This window comes from Vicugna pacos, chromosome 23 (genome assembly GCF_048564905.1).
Source record: "Vicugna pacos chromosome 23, VicPac4, whole genome shotgun sequence".
Taxonomy (NCBI): domain Eukaryota; kingdom Metazoa; phylum Chordata; class Mammalia; order Artiodactyla; family Camelidae; genus Vicugna; species Vicugna pacos.
Window position 1 is genome coordinate 13,560,056 of NC_133009.1, and position 19,500 is coordinate 13,579,555.

General features: G+C 35.2%; 1 protein-coding gene and 1 long non-coding RNA gene across 14 annotated transcripts in view; one reads left to right on the forward strand and one right to left on the reverse strand.

Annotated features, from left to right (window-relative positions):
• The window catches only part of LOC140688738 (uncharacterized), a 42,441-nt gene extending 32,715 nt beyond the window's left edge, over nucleotides 1-9,726 (reverse strand). For 3 of the 8 annotated variants that reach the window (XR_012063515.1, XR_012063510.1, XR_012063511.1), the window contains exons 1-5: nucleotides 9,643-9,726; nucleotides 7,898-8,218; nucleotides 5,523-6,093; nucleotides 5,117-5,197; nucleotides 4,383-4,504 (exon numbers count right to left, since the gene is read on the reverse strand). This is a non-coding gene — a long non-coding RNA (uncharacterized lncRNA). Of the gene's footprint in view, nucleotides 1-4,382; nucleotides 4,505-5,112; nucleotides 5,198-5,522; nucleotides 6,094-7,897; nucleotides 8,219-9,642 lie in introns of all 8 variants that reach the window. The other 5 variants (XR_012063517.1, XR_012063513.1, XR_012063514.1 and 2 more) reach the window with 5 other exon arrangements.
• The window catches only part of RPS6KC1 (ribosomal protein S6 kinase C1), a 141,611-nt gene that overhangs the window by 61,947 nt on the left and 60,164 nt on the right, over nucleotides 1-19,500 (forward strand). For 5 of the 6 annotated variants that reach the window (XR_012063509.1, XM_006198767.3, XM_072948525.1 and 2 more), the window contains one exon: nucleotides 12,450-12,565. Coding sequence is in view for 5 of the 6 variants with exons in the window: in XM_006198767.3 (XP_006198829.1) it covers nucleotides 12,450-12,565 (116 nt within the window). In the remaining variant the exon portion in view is untranslated. Of the gene's footprint in view, nucleotides 1-12,449; nucleotides 12,566-17,335; nucleotides 17,490-19,500 lie in introns of those variants that run through there. The other variant, XM_072948527.1, reaches the window with a different exon arrangement.

Genomic DNA, 19,500 nt, shown 5'->3' on the forward strand with positions numbered 1-19,500 from the left:
CTCCTTTTTTTTTTCTGTTTATGATGCTATGCTTTTCCTATTTCTTTGCATGTTCCATATTTTTTGTTAAAACCTTGACATTTTAGATAATATAGCAACTCTAGATTGTACCCTCTCCTCCCTACTTTCCAGGGCTGGTTGTTGTTGCTGTTTTTGTTTTTGTTGTTGTTTCTGTTTTGTCATCAGCCAATGATTGTTTAGAGGTTATGCTTAAACTTCCTGAATCAGTGAGGCTTCTGTCATTTGCCAAGAGGTTCTGTGTGTGGGTCAGGGCATTCAAAATCCAGGCAGTTTGCAAGTCTTCCCTGGTTTTCATTTTCTGTTTTTGCAAGGCTTCCTGTTCACCAAGAATGAGTGGATAGCTGTGGCCCTCTGTGGTCTCTTCTGTGCACATGTGTAACTTTCAGGATCCTCAGGAATATGTGGGAGCTTGTCAGAGCAACTATGACTGTCTTGTTTCTCAGATTCCCCTGCTGAGGTTTTGGCTTGTCTGTTGTCATTTTTTGCTGTTGATTTCAATAGCATGGAGCTTTTTCAGTGGATATCCAAATCAGACCAGCCCCTTCCAGGAGCTGGAAGACTGTTGATCCTCACATCTGCTGTCACATTGGGTTACGGGATGGGTAGGAGTAGCTCCATGTTAAAACACACTTGCTTCTCTATTGTAGTTCAGTGCTTTTTCTTATATAAATATTTCTCAATTTTTTTTGTATCTCTGTAGTCAATTTCCAGAGTTGTTGTTTTTGATAATTTTGACTAGTTTTGTCTGGGGAGTGGTTTTCCCCAGTTCCTCTCTCTGATATTCTGGAAGTCCCACCTTCTGTCATTGCTTTGATAACAACTTTATAATTTATTTTTCTGCTCTGATCTTGCTGGATTCTAATCCATTATTTTTCAGCCAGTAGCCTGAGTGATCTTTTAAAAATGGACTCTGATCATGTCACTTTCTTGCATTAAACCCATATTGCTTGGAGGATAACATCCAAAAATACTGTGGTCTACAAGGCTTTGAATGATTTGGCTCCTGCCTCCCTCCCCAGGCCCATCCGTAACCACTCCTCTTCACTTACTCTTCTTTAGCCACAGTGGCCTTCTTTTACCAGGGTCTTTTCTGTGTTAGCTTCACATGAGCTGTGCTCTGTTTGAATGTTTTACTGTTTCTTCAGGTGGTATCTCCTTGTTCATCAGGTCTCAATTTCAATGACAGTTCTTCAGGAAAGCCTTTCCTCACCTCTGTTCAGACCAGAATAGATTTCCTGAACTTTGTCATCACTGTACATTGTTTTGCTTCAAGAGCTTATCATATTTACTGTGAAATTATTATTTGTGCAATTTATTGAATGAATATATCTTTGTTTACTTATAATGTCCTTGAACTCAAGGAATTTTCTCATTCATTGTATCCTCTAGCATAGTGGCTTTTACATAGAAAATTCTCTATAAATATTTTTGAATGAAAATGATCCTAGACATACATATAAATGGGCACTTGACCAGTGGAAGGAGAAGGCTTATTGGGAAGGCTTCTAGAGGAGGCGATAAATAAGTGAAATCTTAAAATATGTATAGTAAATAGCCACTATGTGTCAATGTTGCTTCTGAAAGTATCAGGTTTAAAATGACTCCTTTCTGGTGTATCAGTACTCCACACAGACATCAGTGTATTTGTCCCCAAAGTTTGACAGTTTAGCCACTTGAAATTAATTATATGCATTCTTACATTATATTTGTAGCTGTGTAAGTAGTGGGAACTCTTGTGTTGAGACTTCTTGCTAATCTGACCCTTAGTTTGATTCCTGGCTTTAATAAATAAGCTTCTGTCTTGTTCCCCTTCCTTGTCTCGATCTTGTGTTTCCTATTCCAGCATCATGGATACTCAGCCTCTGTTCTGTTTTGATTAGACCCAACCCCAGATTCTTCAGAATTAGCATTTGATCTAAAACTCATACTTGGCAGCTGGAAAACTCATTTGATTTCCTCTAATACTTTTCTCATGTTCTTTTTTGGGAACAAGGTAGGGATAGGCAGACACCTGTATATTTTAGAAGCTGATTAGCCACCTGTAGCATGTCATGGTAGCTGATATCCAGGGGAAGAATGGAGTAGCTCAGTTTCGAAATATTTGTATGAAAATAGTTACAAAAGGTTGGACCTCAAAGGGCTAATTCTACATTAACTCTAAAAAATTTTGGTTGTGAGAATAAACAGAAAAACCTTGTTTCCTAAGAGTTCTTTATTACCACAGTTTTTCTGTGCTACAGGTAATCACCCTAGAAAATTGCCTTTTTTAAACAGAGAAGGGACCCTGGAAAAAATACTATAAGGTTGTGCTTCTTCCTTAATTTTAGATTTCAGGAAACAGAACTTTAGAGATCACATACCTTGGACCTAAAGAATGTCCATCTGAGGAGGATGATTTGTATGCAATATTGTTAGTGTATAATAACAATAGTAATAATGATAAGACTTTCTTTCACGTATTTAGAACTCAAGCAGGATAACTTGAGTATGAAGAAGTGTACTTAGGGCAGGATTGAATTCTTCATTTGTTAGTCTCATGTGAAAGATGTATGTGTTTGGTGGTCTGGACGGAATGAATATTACACATTCAAAAAAAAATAATGAACCTTCTAAACCTCTCATGCCCCCAGGAGGCTCAGCGAACTGGAGCCGACTGGCAACAAGTGCTGTGTTCTCACACGGTTACAGCTGGAGGAAGAAAGTCTGGATGGATCATTTGCTGGCATATGTTTCTTGAATTATTGGCTATTTTGGTGTCGACTTTTCTGTTGAGAGTTTCATGTTTTAATGACAAAAATGTTCACTGGAAATTATAGCCTGGAAAAGAGAACCACTTTCCTGCTTCTGCAAAAAGCTAGGTAAAGCACTGATGTGGGGTAAAGTAGCTGTGGAGTTTTATATTCAGATTGTATGAAGAGTAAACAGAGCATCTAAAATAACCACTTGCACATTGCAACAAACACATCATCATTTGCTTAAAAAAGAGTTATAATTACAGTTGACGAAGCATGGACACCATAAAAAATGCATTAGTTTGGCTTGACACATTAATTACCTGTTTTTGCAGATGTTTTTATGTATTGTTGTGTGAACAGTTTACAAAATAATTACAGGAAAGTCATATGGAAAATAAACTAAGTGGGTGGTTTCTCGTCTAAATATTTTCATTCATGTGAGTCTGTGTGAGGCACAGCTGCTCTATAGCAAAAGCAGGGATAGATGAGGATTGAGGATTCTCGAAGGGTTTTTTTTTTTTTTATTAGCCGATCTCTGTCATCAGTATCACATTTTTATAGCAACATAGTTTAAAAACATTAAAATGAGAGGGATGGCTTAATCCCTGTGATTATTGGAAAAAACTTTGATTCTGATCAGAATTGTAGGTATCTGTGGGTATTTTAAAGTAAACCAAACAAAGCTAAAATACCCTAAGTGAAAAACTACTGCTATTTCAGTACTAGTATGTTGTTAGGCACTTGGGGAAGGAGTTAATCATTATTTTATTAGTTGAGTTAACATAGTTTTATATGACTTACAGCTCAAACTGTATCTTAATAATTAAACATTGAGCTTACGTAAATTGTGTGGAAGTTCAGCTTATTTATTCTCATTTAGAAAGTATTAAAAATGTAAATCTGCTTTTTCTCAGAAGCATATACTGTATTTCCATTAGTGTTTCAGAATGTGTTTCATCTGAAAAATAACCAGATCATTGTGAAGACATACCGACTTTTATAAACTGTTAAGAAACACATTTTCCAAAGTGGTAATTGTCAAACAATAAAAAAGAGTTCATAGACTTCATTCTATTTTACACAATGATTTATAATTACTTTGAATATCTGTTGTATTTTCCTCATTGACACTGTTATGACAGTTTTTCATAAAAGAACCAAATGTACTCTTTTTAGTATAGCCATGCCACTTCTGTGCTATATTACTTTATATTCCTTTTTTATGGATTTCACCTACACAGATGATAGACAATAATTATACACATTTTCTGACACGCATTTTATGTGACTATTATTTAAGTTAGAGAGAGGCACTGAGTTACAGAAAGAGATTTTGAAGCATTTCTAGGCATGAAGGTACTGTTACCAGGCCATGTAATATTGGTACAAAATCATTTACTTTTCCATTCATTTGTTTAACAACATTAAAAAAATCATCTTCTGTATATAATGTTCTGTGACAGCCTTGAAATGACTATAAACATTGAGATGACTGTGTGTCTGGAACATAATAGATGCTCAGTTACCATTAGGCATCTTTCCTTATGAAAGTGATAGGACGGGCAGGAATAAGTGGTATGAAGAACTTTTTCACTATGGTGGCTTTATTTAAAGAAAGCCATTTACCTGGAAGGGTTTTCTTTGTCGTCCTGAAATGGGCTTCACATGTGAAATACTCGGCGTATTGCTTGACTCATTCTTTGAATTATTTAAATGTGGCGATATGTATATCTTCAGGTTAAATGAATCTGAAGAAAGATGGGAGGGAGTCTGTTCTAATTCTAGTATACACTAAGTCAATTTAATTTTTAAGGTGGGGGTGCATAAGTCTATGAAACTTAAGAGAATTGGGAAGAATTAACTGCTAATAATCAGTACTTCTGTTGATTACTTTACATCATCTTAAAGGGAAAAAAATGTGGTTCCGTATCATGACATCAAGAAAACAGTTGTTAAACTTTTGGAGTCTTCTTTAGATTTGCTGCTTATTATAAGATGTCTCTCATAGCCAGTGAAAGAAATGAGCAAAAGCCTTTGTGTGGGTTGGGAGACTTTCCACATTCACCAGTATGGCAGGCAAAAAACTCTCATCAGTTTGTGTAGAGTTTCATTTCCATATTTTCCTATCTTATGTTTATTCCATCTCGTAAGACAAAATTTTAGCTCCTTGGTTTCAATTTTTATTCCTTTTTTCCTTCATTGTATTTCTAGCTCTTTAGAATCTTTTTATCTCAATCTTTTAGAAGCCATTTGATTAGAACAGAAACACTTTGGGGATTATATTATCATCATCATAAAGAACATTTAGGAAATTATTTATTTATTTATTTATTTATTTATTTACTTACTTACTTACTTACTTAGAAGAGTTTATTGTCACAAAGAAGGCTGTCCAGGCAATGTTGTTTTGAAGGAATTGAGTGGTTGGTCTTTTGGATATTCTTTAAAAATGCAAAACAGAAATAGGTTAGGGGGCAGAAATAAATAGTTGAATCCAAGAGAAGGCTGTCTTTGTAGGCATTTAACGTTCTATGATCTAATGATGTGTTGTTAGTTTTCACTCATTATTACTGATAGCAGTGGTAAAAAACAAAATTCAAGTAACGTTGAAGATCGAATTGGCTTTATTAATTGATTCATGAATCGGGCAGCATCCTGTCTAGCAAGCATAAAGGAGCTCCAGAAAAGGAAAGGCTTTTAAAGGCAGCGAGAGGGTGGGGAAAGGAGGTCATAAATAAAAATAAGGATTATTTTGAGCAAGATCACCTTTCTTTGGGAGACAAAAGGGTTTTTTATTAGGCTGGTTATTTATCTCCTTGGTGCTGACCGGGAAATTTCAGACCGACTGGTTAAGATTCCTTTCCTGGGGAAGGTTGAAACAGCAATTAGATTAGGTGTTAAGTCTTAGTTTGGTGGCATGGGCTCAGCACAAGTGGCTCCATTTTGGGCCAATTTGTTTCTTTTCTTTTCTTTTCTTTTCTTTCTTTCTTTTTTTTTTTGACAGCAGAAAAACTACTAAACAACATTGAAAGCACTTATAATTCAGGCAGTGTGTCGGCATGAATATTATTATGGCTTTTGCTTTTACTATTCTTTGGTTACTCTTTGAACTTCTGGGGCTCACAGAACACTTGGTTTTGAAAAAAAAACATAAATAGGGGGTTGGTTAAATGCAACTGGGAAGCAGATTCCCTGACTGACCAGGTTCGTGTTATTCATGGAAAGGCTGATGGCTCCAGATTTGTGTGTGACGTGTGGAACCATAAATCACGGTTCTTCTCAAGGTTACCTTTTGTTGTCAGAACACTTAGCAGAAGTCAGAAATGGTAGGCTTTACCTGAAAAGAACAAAACACCCATTAACTATAATAAATCAGCACTTAAACAAAGCTATAATCACCAAGGCCATCTCAAACAGACATATCCTTTCTGTGACTGAAGTTGTTTTAAAAAAAAAGCAACTAAAAAAGAAGCACCAACGAAAACTTATTCCAGCAAACTCAGGTTGATTTGGATGTTCTTTCTAATGTGATCAATCTGAATGAAAAGCGAGCATGCTTGACTGAGATTATAGTGGCATAGGGCCTATTGGAGAGTATTTGTGGAGTAGAAGAGGAGAGAGAAAAAAGTAACATGGGACTAAGTAGAATCTTATGTGGGGATTAAATTCTGTGCATATGGTGACAATCAAGTACAGTCAAAATACTCTTTGAAATCCCTTAAAATTTCCCATAAAGTGCAGATGTATACATAACTGTCAGAAGGTCTGATGTGGCCAGGTCTTCTGCTGGCATTGCTTTTCTTTTGTTGAATCAGTGATGAGGCACGAGCTATATTCTTTTTAGTAACTAAGGGTAGACTAACAATTGGAAAAATGACTTTGTACTCTAGTTTGTGAAACTGATTTTCATTATTCTGTGAATAAAAATGCCTTTTTTTAAAAAAATGAGTAAATGAGAAAAGACCTTTGTTTTCCAAAGAAATCCTTGGGTAACAAGGATGTTTGAGAGACCAGTTTTTCTCAGAAAAGCCTGTTCTCTTTCACATGGTGTGAAATTTACCTCCTCAGAGGTTCCATTTTCCTGTGCGCTTGTCTGTCTTCTTCAGCCTCTTTCCTTCCCTCTGATTCTACTCTGTGTTGTCAGATGGGCTCTTGCCTCAACCCCTTAAGTTTGTTTTCTCCTCATCTTTGTCCCCATACTCGCTTGTGCTTGTCCTGTGCTCTATATTTTTCTTGTCCTAGGAAGTAGCAGTAGACTAATCTAATTCAAAGTCAGTTACCTGAAGTGTGGTAGCATAAAACGTTTAGGTTTAGGCTCTTACAGTAACTTTATAACTGAGAAAGGCATTTCGGGTCCCTGAGCCTCAATTTCCTTAGTTATGAAAGGAAAGTAATACATAAATGAATTCTAATGTAATGAGGGAGTGCCAAGTGGTGATGGGTTCTTGGGTAAGTCAGAGTTTCACGATTTTATTATCTATAGACTGTGCCTTCTATAAAAACTTCTCGTGGTAAATTAAGTCAGAGTTGGTGTTCTGAGAAATGCAGGATAGGCAGTCCAGGGTTTCTAACATTTTCAGTGACAACTTTGGCATTTCTCCTCTTTTCTATTCAACTACACTCCTTTCATGGATCATGCCATGTAATCACCCTGTTTCTATCCTCTCTCTTGATCTGAGGCAGAGTAAAAACATACAGGTTGACACCATATACATAAGACATCTTTTATGGTATACCAGAACTTTTTGACAAAGAAGTTACTAAATAATGGAAGCAGTTTTCCTCTTCTGAATGCCAGTGCACAGTGGAAATTGTTGTTCTATCGGAATGATTAACAAAAATGTAGAGAACTTATTGAAGGTATTTGTTTATCTTTTGATAGAATGTAAGATATGCATCCATTTTTGAAAGCATTTGTTAAATGTCTACCTAGGTACATTTCTGAAGAAATAATAGCCATACAACCTAGTGCGGGATTAAAAGTTAAATTCCAGACAACCTAGTTTTCCTCGAAAAATAATCATTATATGCTACGTGTGTGTCTTAAAATGAAGATTAAGAAATTAAGAAGGTTAGAGTCAATTACATTTTTTGATCAAGTAAAATCTGTTTAAAGTCACATTAAAAAATAGTCTGATTACTTAGAATTATTCCAGAAATCGATAAATTAATCTCTTCTTTCTGGTATGCACAAGCCTCAGTAGGTGCCCAGCAGCAGAAATCTGTAAGAGGTGGTTTTCATCCTTGGCTCCTTCTATTAATCAGCAGTGCTCGTGACCTACTTTTAAGGGGCTGATAAGGAAGGAGTCATAGTATGTATATTTAAGGTTACATTTAAAAAGACTTCCAGTATTTCCATCGCTTCGTTGTTGTTTCCATGGAAGTGGAACCACTATTATCAGCAGGAGTCCATTTCAACTGCTGGCTTCCGGTTCTTGTTTCTCTGTTACTATGGTGACTGCCTAGAAAGCGACAGAAATATTAAAAGTTTAAGAAGCAGTGATTTGATTACAAAATATGGCTTTAACTCTAGTTTAAATTAGGTATTTTGTAATCGTGACAGTTTTGAATTTCAAATTATTTTGGGAGGCAAGTTGATTCTTTTTAACTAAAGAAAATTTTGAAGTTTTATTAAAAGCTTAATTACACTGAATTAAAAAAATTTAATTGCCATAGTTTCTATTAAAATCGAGCCTAAGATGAACCAACAATTCTAAATGGAGATTTAAATTAGGACTTGAAAGGTACAACATAGGATGAGAAGAGCTAATGATAATGGGGATGGGAGTTAGAGTTCATGAGCAATATGCTCAAAACTAAGGACCTGTAATATGTAGAGATAGTGTTTATTATTTATGTGGGACATTTTTATCTTCAAAATATGTTGTAGTTACTTAGGTGATTTTCACAGATTATATCTGTTTTCAACCAAGTAAAAATAAAAACCTTGGGTTTAGAAATTAAGTAAATTTTAAGGACAGAGGCAGGAAGCATACTGATATGTTATTAGAGGTTTGAAGAGTTGGAGAGTTAATATAGATTGTTCCACAGTTAAAAAGCAATAGAGATTCCCACCTCCCACCAAGACCACTTATATTTGTGAATTCCTACTCATAAAGGAGAGAAGAGATGGAATTGTAAGGTAAAAGCTGTGAAAGGAAAGGTATTTAGCAAAATTTGTTGAGGTTTTTCTTAGAGATCTGTTTTCTTTTGGTATTCTCTGGTTTGCACGTGACAAAACCCAGTACCTTGGACAAAGAGTGGCAGGATTGTAGGTTCAGCTGAAATCAGGGGCCCCGGTCACATTAGAATTTCTTCTTTTTGTCTCTCATATTTTTTTCTCTCTGTCGAGTTCTGTCTTGCCGATTGGCTTTTTGTGCTTTGGCAGAAACTATGGCTGCTGGCAGTTCCCACTCCTCTTATTTCCAGCGTCAATAACAGAGAAGGACTGATTGGCCCAGTTTGTGTTGGGCCGATTTCTCCCTTCTCCAACTGTGGCCAAGAGGGTGGGCTTCTATGATTGGCCCTGCTGTGACTGGGAGGCTCATCCCTGGCTAGCTAGTAGTGACTGGAGGGACTGAGATCTGAAATCAGATAGCAGCTTTCATTTAAACCATGTCGTTAAGGGTTGGTAGTGGTGGGGGGAGAGATGGAGGGGTAGGAAGGAAGGAGAAAGGAACATTTCCCAGAAAAAATAGAAAGTATTGTTCTAGGAAGAAATAAGAGGTTTTTCCACCTGTAGTCTTTTGGGGGAAAATACCTCTTTGCTGTAATTCTGTTCACTTCAGATTCAGCAAACCAGATATCATTATTTTGTGTGAGAAAAACCAAGACTGAAAACCTTTACAATTCATTGCTTTCTATATTACTGGCTCTGTTGTAGTACCTTTTATTTATGTTGTCTCCTTTAGTCTCCATAGTCATCTGGGGTATATATTTCCATTTTAGAGAATGAGGAAGAGGTTCAGAGAGTCAAGAAGACTTATTATTGGTCACATGACTAATGAGCGACAGAGCCAGAATTCAGATCACCAGGGTTTCTGGAATGTAATCCAGTAATACTTTCCACTGTGTGATGCTTGCTTTTTGGTTAACTTCGTTTGGAAGATACATAGGGTGAATTATAACAACAGTGCTGTGTATTAAGTGCTTTGATAAAAATGAGTTATGAGTAGTATAGAATATTATGTATGAAGGGAACCTTAGGCATCATATAGTACAGTGGTTTTCAAACTTTATGACCTTCAGCCGTGGAATCCTTTCTTCAAGTTAAATGTTATATCATAGGTGGTATGTAAAATGGATAAAAGTGTAGGATCATCCCATTCTGGAGAACAGAGATCCCAGGAATGGACCATCTCTTTGAGATCTTGAGTTCTTTGCAGGACACTTTGAATACTGTTTCCTTAGGGAAACTGAGAGCTAGACAGGGTAAATGGCTTGTTCACATTCACATAATTGTATATTATAAAGTTTTAAATCTCATTCTTGTTTTCAGTTGTAAGATGAGTGACAATTTGTTGTGAGTTTTTTTTTAATGGAAGTATAGTGGATATACAGTGTTGTGTTAGTCTCTGGTGTACAGCATAGTGATTCAGTTATACATACATTCTTTTTCATATTTTTTTTATTGTAGGTTACTACAAGATATTGAATATAGTTCCCTGTGCTATACAGTAGGACTTTTTGTTGCTTATCTATTTTATGTATAGTAATTATCTGCAAATCCCAAACTCCTAATTTATCCCTTTTCTGTTTTCCCCTTAGTAACTGTAAGTTTGTTTTCTGTCTGTTAGTCTGTCTCTGTTTTTTAAATAAGTTCATTTGTGTCATTTTTTTTAGATTCTACTTGTAAGTGATATGGTATTTGTCTTTCTCTTTCTGGCTTACTTTACTTAGCATGATATCTTGTCCATCCATGTTGCTGCAAATGGCATTATTTTATTCTTTTTATGACTGAATAGTATTCCACTGTATATATTTACCACATCTAATTTATCCAGTCACCTGTCAGTGGACAGTTAGGTTGCTTCCATGTCTTGGCTATTGTAAATAGTGCTGCTGTGAATATTGGGGTGCATGTGTCTTTTCGAATTAAAGTTCCCTTTGGATATATGCCCAGGAGTAGAGTTGCAGGATCATATGGTAAATCTGTTTTTAGTTTTCTAAGGAATCTAAATACTGTATTACACAGTGGCTGCACCAAATTGTGCTCCCACCAACAGTGTAGGAGGGTTCCTTTTTCTCCATACCCTTTCCAGCATTTGTTCGTGGACTTTTTAATGATGGCCATTCTGACTCATGTGAGGTGATACCTCACTGTAGGTTTGATTAGTGTTTCTCTGATAAATTAGTGATACCGAGCATCTTTTCATGTGCCTGTTGACCATTTGTAAGTCTTCGTTGGAGAAATGTCTGTTTAGGTTGTCTACCCACTTTTTGATTTTTTGTTTGGTTGGGTTTTTGTTTTTGTTTGTTATTGAGTTGTATGAGCTGTTTGTATATTCTGGAAATTAAGCCCTTGTCAGTCACATTGTTCGGAAATGTTTCTCTCATTTGATAGGTTGTCTTTTGTTTTGTTTGCAGTTTCCTTTGCTGTGCAAAAGCTTATAAGCTTAATTAGGTCCCATTTGTTATTTTTGCTCTTAATTCTGTTGCCTTGGGAGACTGCCCCAGATTTATGTTGGAGAATGTTTTGCCTATATTTTCTTCTAGAAGGTATATAGTGTCTTGTCTTACATTTAAGTCTTTAAGCCATTTTGAATTTATTTTTGTGTATGGTGTGAGGGAGTGTTTTAACTTCACTGATGTACATGTAGCTGACCTGCTTTCCCAACACAACTTGCCAAAAGGCGTTTTTCCATTGTGTATTCTTTCCTCCTTTGTCAGAGATTAATTGACTGTAGATATGTGGGTTTATTTCTGGGCTCTCTATTCTGTTCCATTTATCCGTATGTCTATTTTTGTGCCAGTACCATGCTGTTTTGATTACTGTAGGTTTGTAGTATTGTCTGAAGTCTGGAAGGGTTATTCCTCCAGCTTCATTCTTTTTCTTCAGTATTGCTTTGGCAATTCTGGGGTTTTTGTGATTCCATATAAGTGTTAGGATTATTTGTTCTAGTTCTGTGAAAATTGTCCTGGGTAATTTGATAAACTAAATCTGTAGATTGCTTTGGGTAGTATGGACAATTTGTTGTTAATAAGAAAACCATGACGCTTACAAAAATCAGTTACAGTGAATTTAGAGTTACGCTAAATAATTTTATTCTCTAGTTTGTTGGTACTTTTACAGCATATCACATCTATGTCACAGCTTTTATTAAACATCTCTTGTGTCTAGTCCTATTTATTGAGTTGGATGACTGCATACTGTCTGGACTAGGCTAGTCTTTTGTCTGCAGAGCTTTTTACATTACATTCTTTATATACTGACTCCTATAAAACACATCAAGTTCTCTATACATATTTAAATAGGAGAGTTTCAGAATTTAGATAAATGAAATTCATGGAGAGAATATTTCTACCTTGCTGATAATTAATAAATTTGATGTCTGTTCCAATTTTGATCTCTCTTCTTTTCAGTTAGAAATGTGAACATGTGGTAAATTGGGTAAAAGGAAGTTAATCTTCAGATTGGATAAAAGAAAGTTTACTTATTTTTCTCATGTCCTGACTTTCTTTTTCTCTTTTTAGGAGAGTCAAGCCCTACCCGTCGAGAAGCTGTGAAGAGAAGAACTGCAGAGTATCTCATGCGAGCAGAGAGTCTCTGTAGCCTTTATGTAAAACCTCAACTTGATGATGTATCTCAGGTATGCCCTATGTTTCATTTTGTATTTTCTTCAGCTACTTTTGCTGTTTTATCTCTTGGTTTTATTTTTAACTAGAATGCTTGAGAATTTTGGTCTTTGGAATTTTATCAATAATGTTCTTACCAGTTATTGATGGAAAAAAAGCATCAAAGCAAACCACCAAGAATGGAATAAAGTGGGACTCATTTTCTCCTTCTCTTTCTCGGCCCTTTGTTCCTTACTCCACCCTGAAAGTCCCTGTGTATAGAATGACAGTAATTTATACTGAATTTTATTTGAATTTTTAAAAGTTGAATTATGATCCTTCTACCATTCCTATACAATTTTATTGATTCAAAAGTAATCATTTAAACATAAGTCCCACAAGTAGCAGATATAGATCACCTAGAATTATAAAGGCATAATTCTATCAGGGGTGTTATTTGGGGCTACCCCTAGTCTTGTACTTTCTAGAAGGCAGGTGAATGTTTTAAAATTTAGATACATTATGGTTTATTACTGTTTTTATGTTTTATCTTTCTGGATTTGGCACATTTCTGGGAGAAACTTATTTTTTCTTTATATTAAAATAAGGTTTTTTTTTCTGATGCAATTTAAGAATCATATCTTCTAGAGAAAGGGGAAGGTATTCATTTTCTGAATTGATCTAAGAGGCAGGCAAACTTGTTCATAACTCAACTCTGTCACATGAAGGGATGAAAATTGAACAAGATACTTAATACCACCTCTTAGCTTCTACATCTGAATAATGAGGATAATAGTAATTCCTCACTAAGTTGTTGTTAGAATTAAATGAGTTTTAAAAAAATCACTCATTTATGTGGATGTGCACATACACATGTTTATACAGTCAGGTGCCTACCTTTAAAAAGACCAGCCTATAAACCAAGCTGTTAAGACTAGCTTAGTAAGCTTTTAAGACGAACTTAGTAAGTTTTAGCCCTATTTTTCATCTCCCTTCATGTATTGCTTTATATACTTTCTCCACATTTTTAAATGCTTTTTATGCTTTTTGAAAATTAAAAAATTCTCAAATTCTCAATTTTCTAGTTTAAAAACAGCTCATTATTTAATCTTCATTTCATTGGACTATTAAAACTTTTTTTTTTCTGATTTGCTGGGCCCTTTTCATTTTCTCTGACCTTTTAAAGCATACTGTTTTCAAAACAATACTTATTAGTAAGAATTTTCGTTGTTAAGTATTTGGCCATTCTTTTTAGAACAAAAAAATATATTCCAACTTGAAAGTAATAGACTTTTGTTACTTGTTCTAACATAATGAATGTGTTTAAATAAGATATCTGCTGACTCATTTTCAGATTGCTAATTATTGTGATCCTCTGTATTCCATTTGCTAATCTTTTTCTGTTTTCTGTGGTTGTTGTTTTAATTATATTATTTCCTTTAATCTTCACTATTGAATTTTATCTTTTTAATTTTTAAAATGAAAAAGTTAATTTTTATTGACATGTAATTGACTTGCAATAATTATATTAGTTTCAGTGTTTTTATACAGAATGATGATCGTGATAAGTCTAGTTACCATCTGTTACCATATAAAGTTATTACAGTACAGTTGACTGTATTCAATAGTACTGTGCTGACCTGTTTACTTTATAAGTAGACGTTTGTACCTCTCATCTCCTTCACCTACCTCACTCTTCCTTCACCCACTCTGCTCTGGCAACCACCAGTTTGTTCTCTGTATCTGTGAGTCTGTTTCTGTTTTGTTATGTTTATTGTTTTGTTTTTTAGATTCCACATATAAGTAAAATCACACTATATTTGTCTTTCTCTATCTGATATATTTTACTTAGCATGATACCTCTAGGTCCATCCATGTTTTCGCACATGGCAGGATTGCATGTTATCGTTTTTAAATGGATATTTATCTAAAGATTACTTTGAGTTCAGTTTTCTGTGGAATGTCAACCTGCCGTATGTGCAATCCTTGTGTGTACGTTCTCTATCCATTTTTGGGGACATTGATAAAAGTATCAAATAGGATGTGCCTCTGTGAACTCACATTTTTTGGTTAGTCCATCTTATGTATAAATACAGTTGATCCTTGAACAACATGGATTTCAACTTTGTGGGTCTACTTACAGGTGGGTTTTTTTAAATAGTAAATACTGCAACACTCTACCGTTCGAAGTTGGTTGAATCCATGGATGCAGGAGGAACTGTGGATACAGAGGACTGGCTATAAGTTATATTTAAATTTTCAACTGTGGGGAGGATTGCCACACCTAACCCCAGTGTTGTTCAAAGAAAAGTCAACTGTATTCTACAAGTTTTAGGGAGTCAAAATTAGCAATATTCTTTTCTATTAGTGTTAACTTTGAACATTCTACTTACACTTACTTATTCAAACTCCCTGTTTATGCATCCCTTATTATAGTTCCCCATAATCACTTCTATGGAGCAATAACCTATTAGGCAAATAGGTTTACCAAGCCTGCTGTATAACATTAGACTTGGAGAAAGGAACCATGAAGTATATCAGCCAGAATTTCCCTTCCAGTTTAGCTGCTAATGAAAATAAAGCAAAAGAGACCTGCTATAGCAAAGTTGATTGTTACTAGATAATGTGTAAATTCACTAAGCATCTATTAAGACTCTGTGTGTATACAACATCAAACTAGACATGCATTGGAGTTATACAAAAGATATGACACAGTCTCTGCTCTTGCAAATAATAAAACATAATCGAGGACCCAAAATACGTACATAATTGAGGAAACAAAAGTTAAAATTGTAAGAGCCATGTAGAATAATGGGAACTTGTATCAGGAAGGGTAAAAAGCAGTACCTTGTGAATCAGATTTGATATGCTAAGATTTTTTTCAGTTCTTAGGCAAGGAGGTTACAGAAGAGTTTTTCTTGTTAGAGCAAGATGTTTTTCTTTTAGGGTAAGCATTTGCTTTTTATTTTCACTTTTGTATTTTACTCTATTAAGCCTGACCCTTATTTAGGTCAGAGACACGCTAATTTTTTTAATTTATAATTTAACTTAAATGTCTTCCAGAGGTTCTTGATTAGCTTGGTAAGTTCATTATTTCTCTTCTTTAACTGTCTTTGGGCCACAGTTTCAGCCAACCCAACAAAAGGATTGATATAAATGATTTTTAACAAATCTTAAATTCTGTGCAGAGCAGATATTTTTTCTCTCTTGAATATGTGTGCAGATATTTCTTTCTAGCCTGGTTGATTAAGAAAATAAAGGAATCCTCCTTTTTGGTTTTGGAATTTTTTGTTGATTACTGTTTCTCCCTTTGGTGGGGTCTAGGTCATGGCTAACTTTAGCTGAGTTTTTTTCTGTGATGCTTCAAGCTTTTGCTTTGTTGACTTTATTTGAGACTCATGTGGTAAATATAACAGTTCCGAGTTTCCTGGTCATTGATGATAATATCCTTTTCAAAAAAAGACAGAAAGGAGCAAAAACACTCTCCTATTCTTTCTTTTCTTCATTGCTTCAGTACTAAAAGACTCCAAGGAAACTTAACGAGCAAATTTCAGAAAAAAAGGAAATGAGCCTTGTTTGAAGTAAGGGTGTAGTTTTAAGTGAAGGAGATGGATTTCGTAGATGGGTTTCGTTTCCTTTTTTTTTTTTTTTAATTGTAGATGGCTTTGAATGATTTAAAAGTTAATATTAAAGGGATTTCCCTAGAAAAAACTTGGAATAGCTTTTTTGCTACTTTTAGCTCTAGGAATTTAAAGCTCAAGATCAAATTTAGATAAAGACAGTAAATGATCTAAATTTAGGACATAAAATTGTATAGTTTCTATCATATGAATAATTTCTTATCATGCAGTTACAGGGTGTGAATGAAAATACAGTTGGCCCTCTGTACCTGTGGGTTCGACATTTGTAGATTAAACCAACTGCAGATTGAAAATATTTTGGGGGAAAAAATTCCAGAAAGTTCCAAAAAACAAAACTTGAATTTGCTGCCTGCAGGCAATGATTTACATAGCATTTACATCACATTAGGTATTATAAGTAATTTAGAGATGATTTGAAGTATATGGGAGAATGTGTGTAGTTTATATGTAAATACTACACCATGTTATATAAGGGACTTGAGCATCCATGAATTTTGGTATTCATGGGGATCCTGGAACCAATCCCCTGTGTGTGCTGAGGGACAACTGTATATAGAATATGTGCCTTTTCTGAATATTTGGTAGATTTTGAGTATAGTTGCTATAACATCAAAAACATTTTTCTGTTAAGCATTTTGTTTGCTCGTGTTTTGGTATTTCGCAATTCTTCTTTAGAAAATACTTTAAAATGAATATTGTGTGACCCTTAATGGGACATGGACGAAGCAGAGCTGGCAGTCAGGAGCATTCCAAATAAGTAATGGGACTGCAATTAAGAGGCATGCTTGAAATGTGATCTAAGAGAGACTTATTTAGGAAACTGAGTATTGAGGATTAATAGGTTGCCAGTGAAAGTCTCTGCAAACCCAAAAATCTATAGATGAAGCCCAGTTCAGAAACTAGTGTAGTTAGCTCTCAGGGTTCACTGTGTGGGTTCTTGTTATATTCTTTGTAGTACGTTCCTTTTGTCCTTGATTGCTAATTCCCTCCCAAATAATGCTGACTTACTCTCAGGTTATTTAACGATGAGTAGCTAACGCTGCTCCAGAAGTTGTTGGTGGACCAGCAGCACAGGTGAACCTGGTAGCTTCTCGGAAATGCAGAATCTTGGGCTCTACCACAGGCTGACTGAATCCAAATCTCCATTTTCACAAGGTCCTTGAGTGACGTGCATACACGTTAAAGTTGGAAAAGTACCTCACTAGCAGATTCGGTAAGAACGGAGGTAGATCTCATTTAGAAAAGGAAATAATATCAAATGAAAAGGACTGAGCAGGATAAACAACAACCTAAAAAAAACTCCAAGACAAAGACAAAGGTAAGCTTCACTTAGCCATTTAGAGAATGTAGGGCAGGAATGGTAAATAGGTTTTACTAGTGTGCTAACTAGTCCAGTGGTAGGGGCTGCCTGGAGCACCATATTGTGACTCAGAGTGTGAGATTAACAGAGATGTCTGCCATGGGTTTGAGTGTTGAGTGATATGTACTCACCATCTTGGGTTTTGAAAGTTGTTAATATTATTATATATTCTTGCCTCTCCTCCCTCCTCACCCTCTTGTATTTAGTTTTGGACTCCTTGCTTCTCTAGGCAACTTCTGCTATAGTAGTTAAGTGAAAATTTTACTTTCATTAAGGAAATCAGCCGTGTTGCCTAGAAATACACTGTATTCCCCCCACCCTCTGCCCCATTAACACTGGCTGAAGTTTCCCTAAACAGTGTTACATTATTTTATAAATAAGATGTAATCCCCGTTTGTCTATTATCTAGTTTTGTCATAGACAAATTGCTTAACCCTGCTGCTTTTCAGTTTTCTTATCTGAAAAAAAAAAAAAGAATGTTGGACTTGATCTCTATCTCTTTCTGTTCTTAAAATTCTGTGGATTTATGTTTCCTTTTGCCATATGAAAAAAGGAATAGATCTATAAGGATTCTACCCAATTTAAACACTGCATATCAGAAACACAGGATTTTTTATTGATGATTTTATTTCATGATCTTTCTTTGTTCATTTCTCTGATCTTAAACTTTTATAGATGCGTAAAGTAGAAAGAGAACTTGAATGATCACTTTGCCTTTGGTCTTTCCCCGTTACAATTTCACCATTCCTGTCTTTGCAGAAGTAACTTTACTAAAACACTGTTTTCGTTGGGTTGTTTCTCATACAAAAACTTGTTTTCTGGACTCTGGAGAACATAGTCCAAACTTTTCTTCCTGGCACTCAAGGCCTGTTAAAACCATTAAAATTGACCAACCTTAAATGTGTCATTTTTCCCCCCTCTTTTCTACAATTTGAACATTTTTTTCCACAGCAGGCCAGTTTTCTTCCAATCCTATGTATAATATCCTTTTCCTAAGCTAATTCCTACATAACATTTAAAATCCCCTTTCATTCCACTTCTTTCTGAGACCACAGTTTATCATACACTAACTAGTGACTTATATTTTTAAAAAATGTTTTATTTGTTATTTAACTTTTCACATATTTGGCTCATCTCAAGTAAGTTGTAAGCTTTTTGAAGCTAGGGACCTTTTGATGATTGATGGACTTTTTGATGATTGATATTCCTTTCACTTATCATGCACACAGTGGGCACGCAGTATTTTATTGAAAGGCGCAGTAGAGATTTTGTGGTTTGCTGTCTCTGCTGTTGAGGTTGCTGAAATGAACTGATAACTTTCTTTGGAAACTGAAAGATCCTATGACATGAGTGAATAAGAGGGTATAATTAGGAGACAGGGATGTTGGACGTGTTTGTCCATATTTTCAGAGACGAATATAATGGATAAATTATCACTTAAAGCATTCTTTTTCCTCCTGTAACTTTCCCTAACCATTCCTTTTACCAATATTACAAGTCTTACTTTTCCTTGATAATAGAGTAGGGGGAGACGGATTTTTAATTATCAGAATGTGTTGTGTAGCAGAAAGACTGCAAGCAGTAGAGTAAGGAGTTGCAGTCTAGTCTAGGATCTTTCACTGTTTGTTCTGACCACAAACACCCAATCACTCTGATCTTTACTTATCTGTAAAGTGGGGATTATAATAATAACTCCTTGTAAGTTCTACACTCAGGGCAGGGTGAGGGATGAAGATGAAATAATATAAAGATAGAAGAGATATTTCTGTTATATGGCTATTAAAATGCCCTGCTAAATATTTTTATATCCTTAAATATATCCTTATATCCTTGGATTTTAAACTTTTAGGGAGGCAGAGATGTGCCTGTGTTTTATGTCATCTAGCTCAGCACCTAATAAAGTGAGATATTAAAAATGTATTCTTAAGCCATTTTAAAATTTACTTATGTATTTATTTTACGATATCAT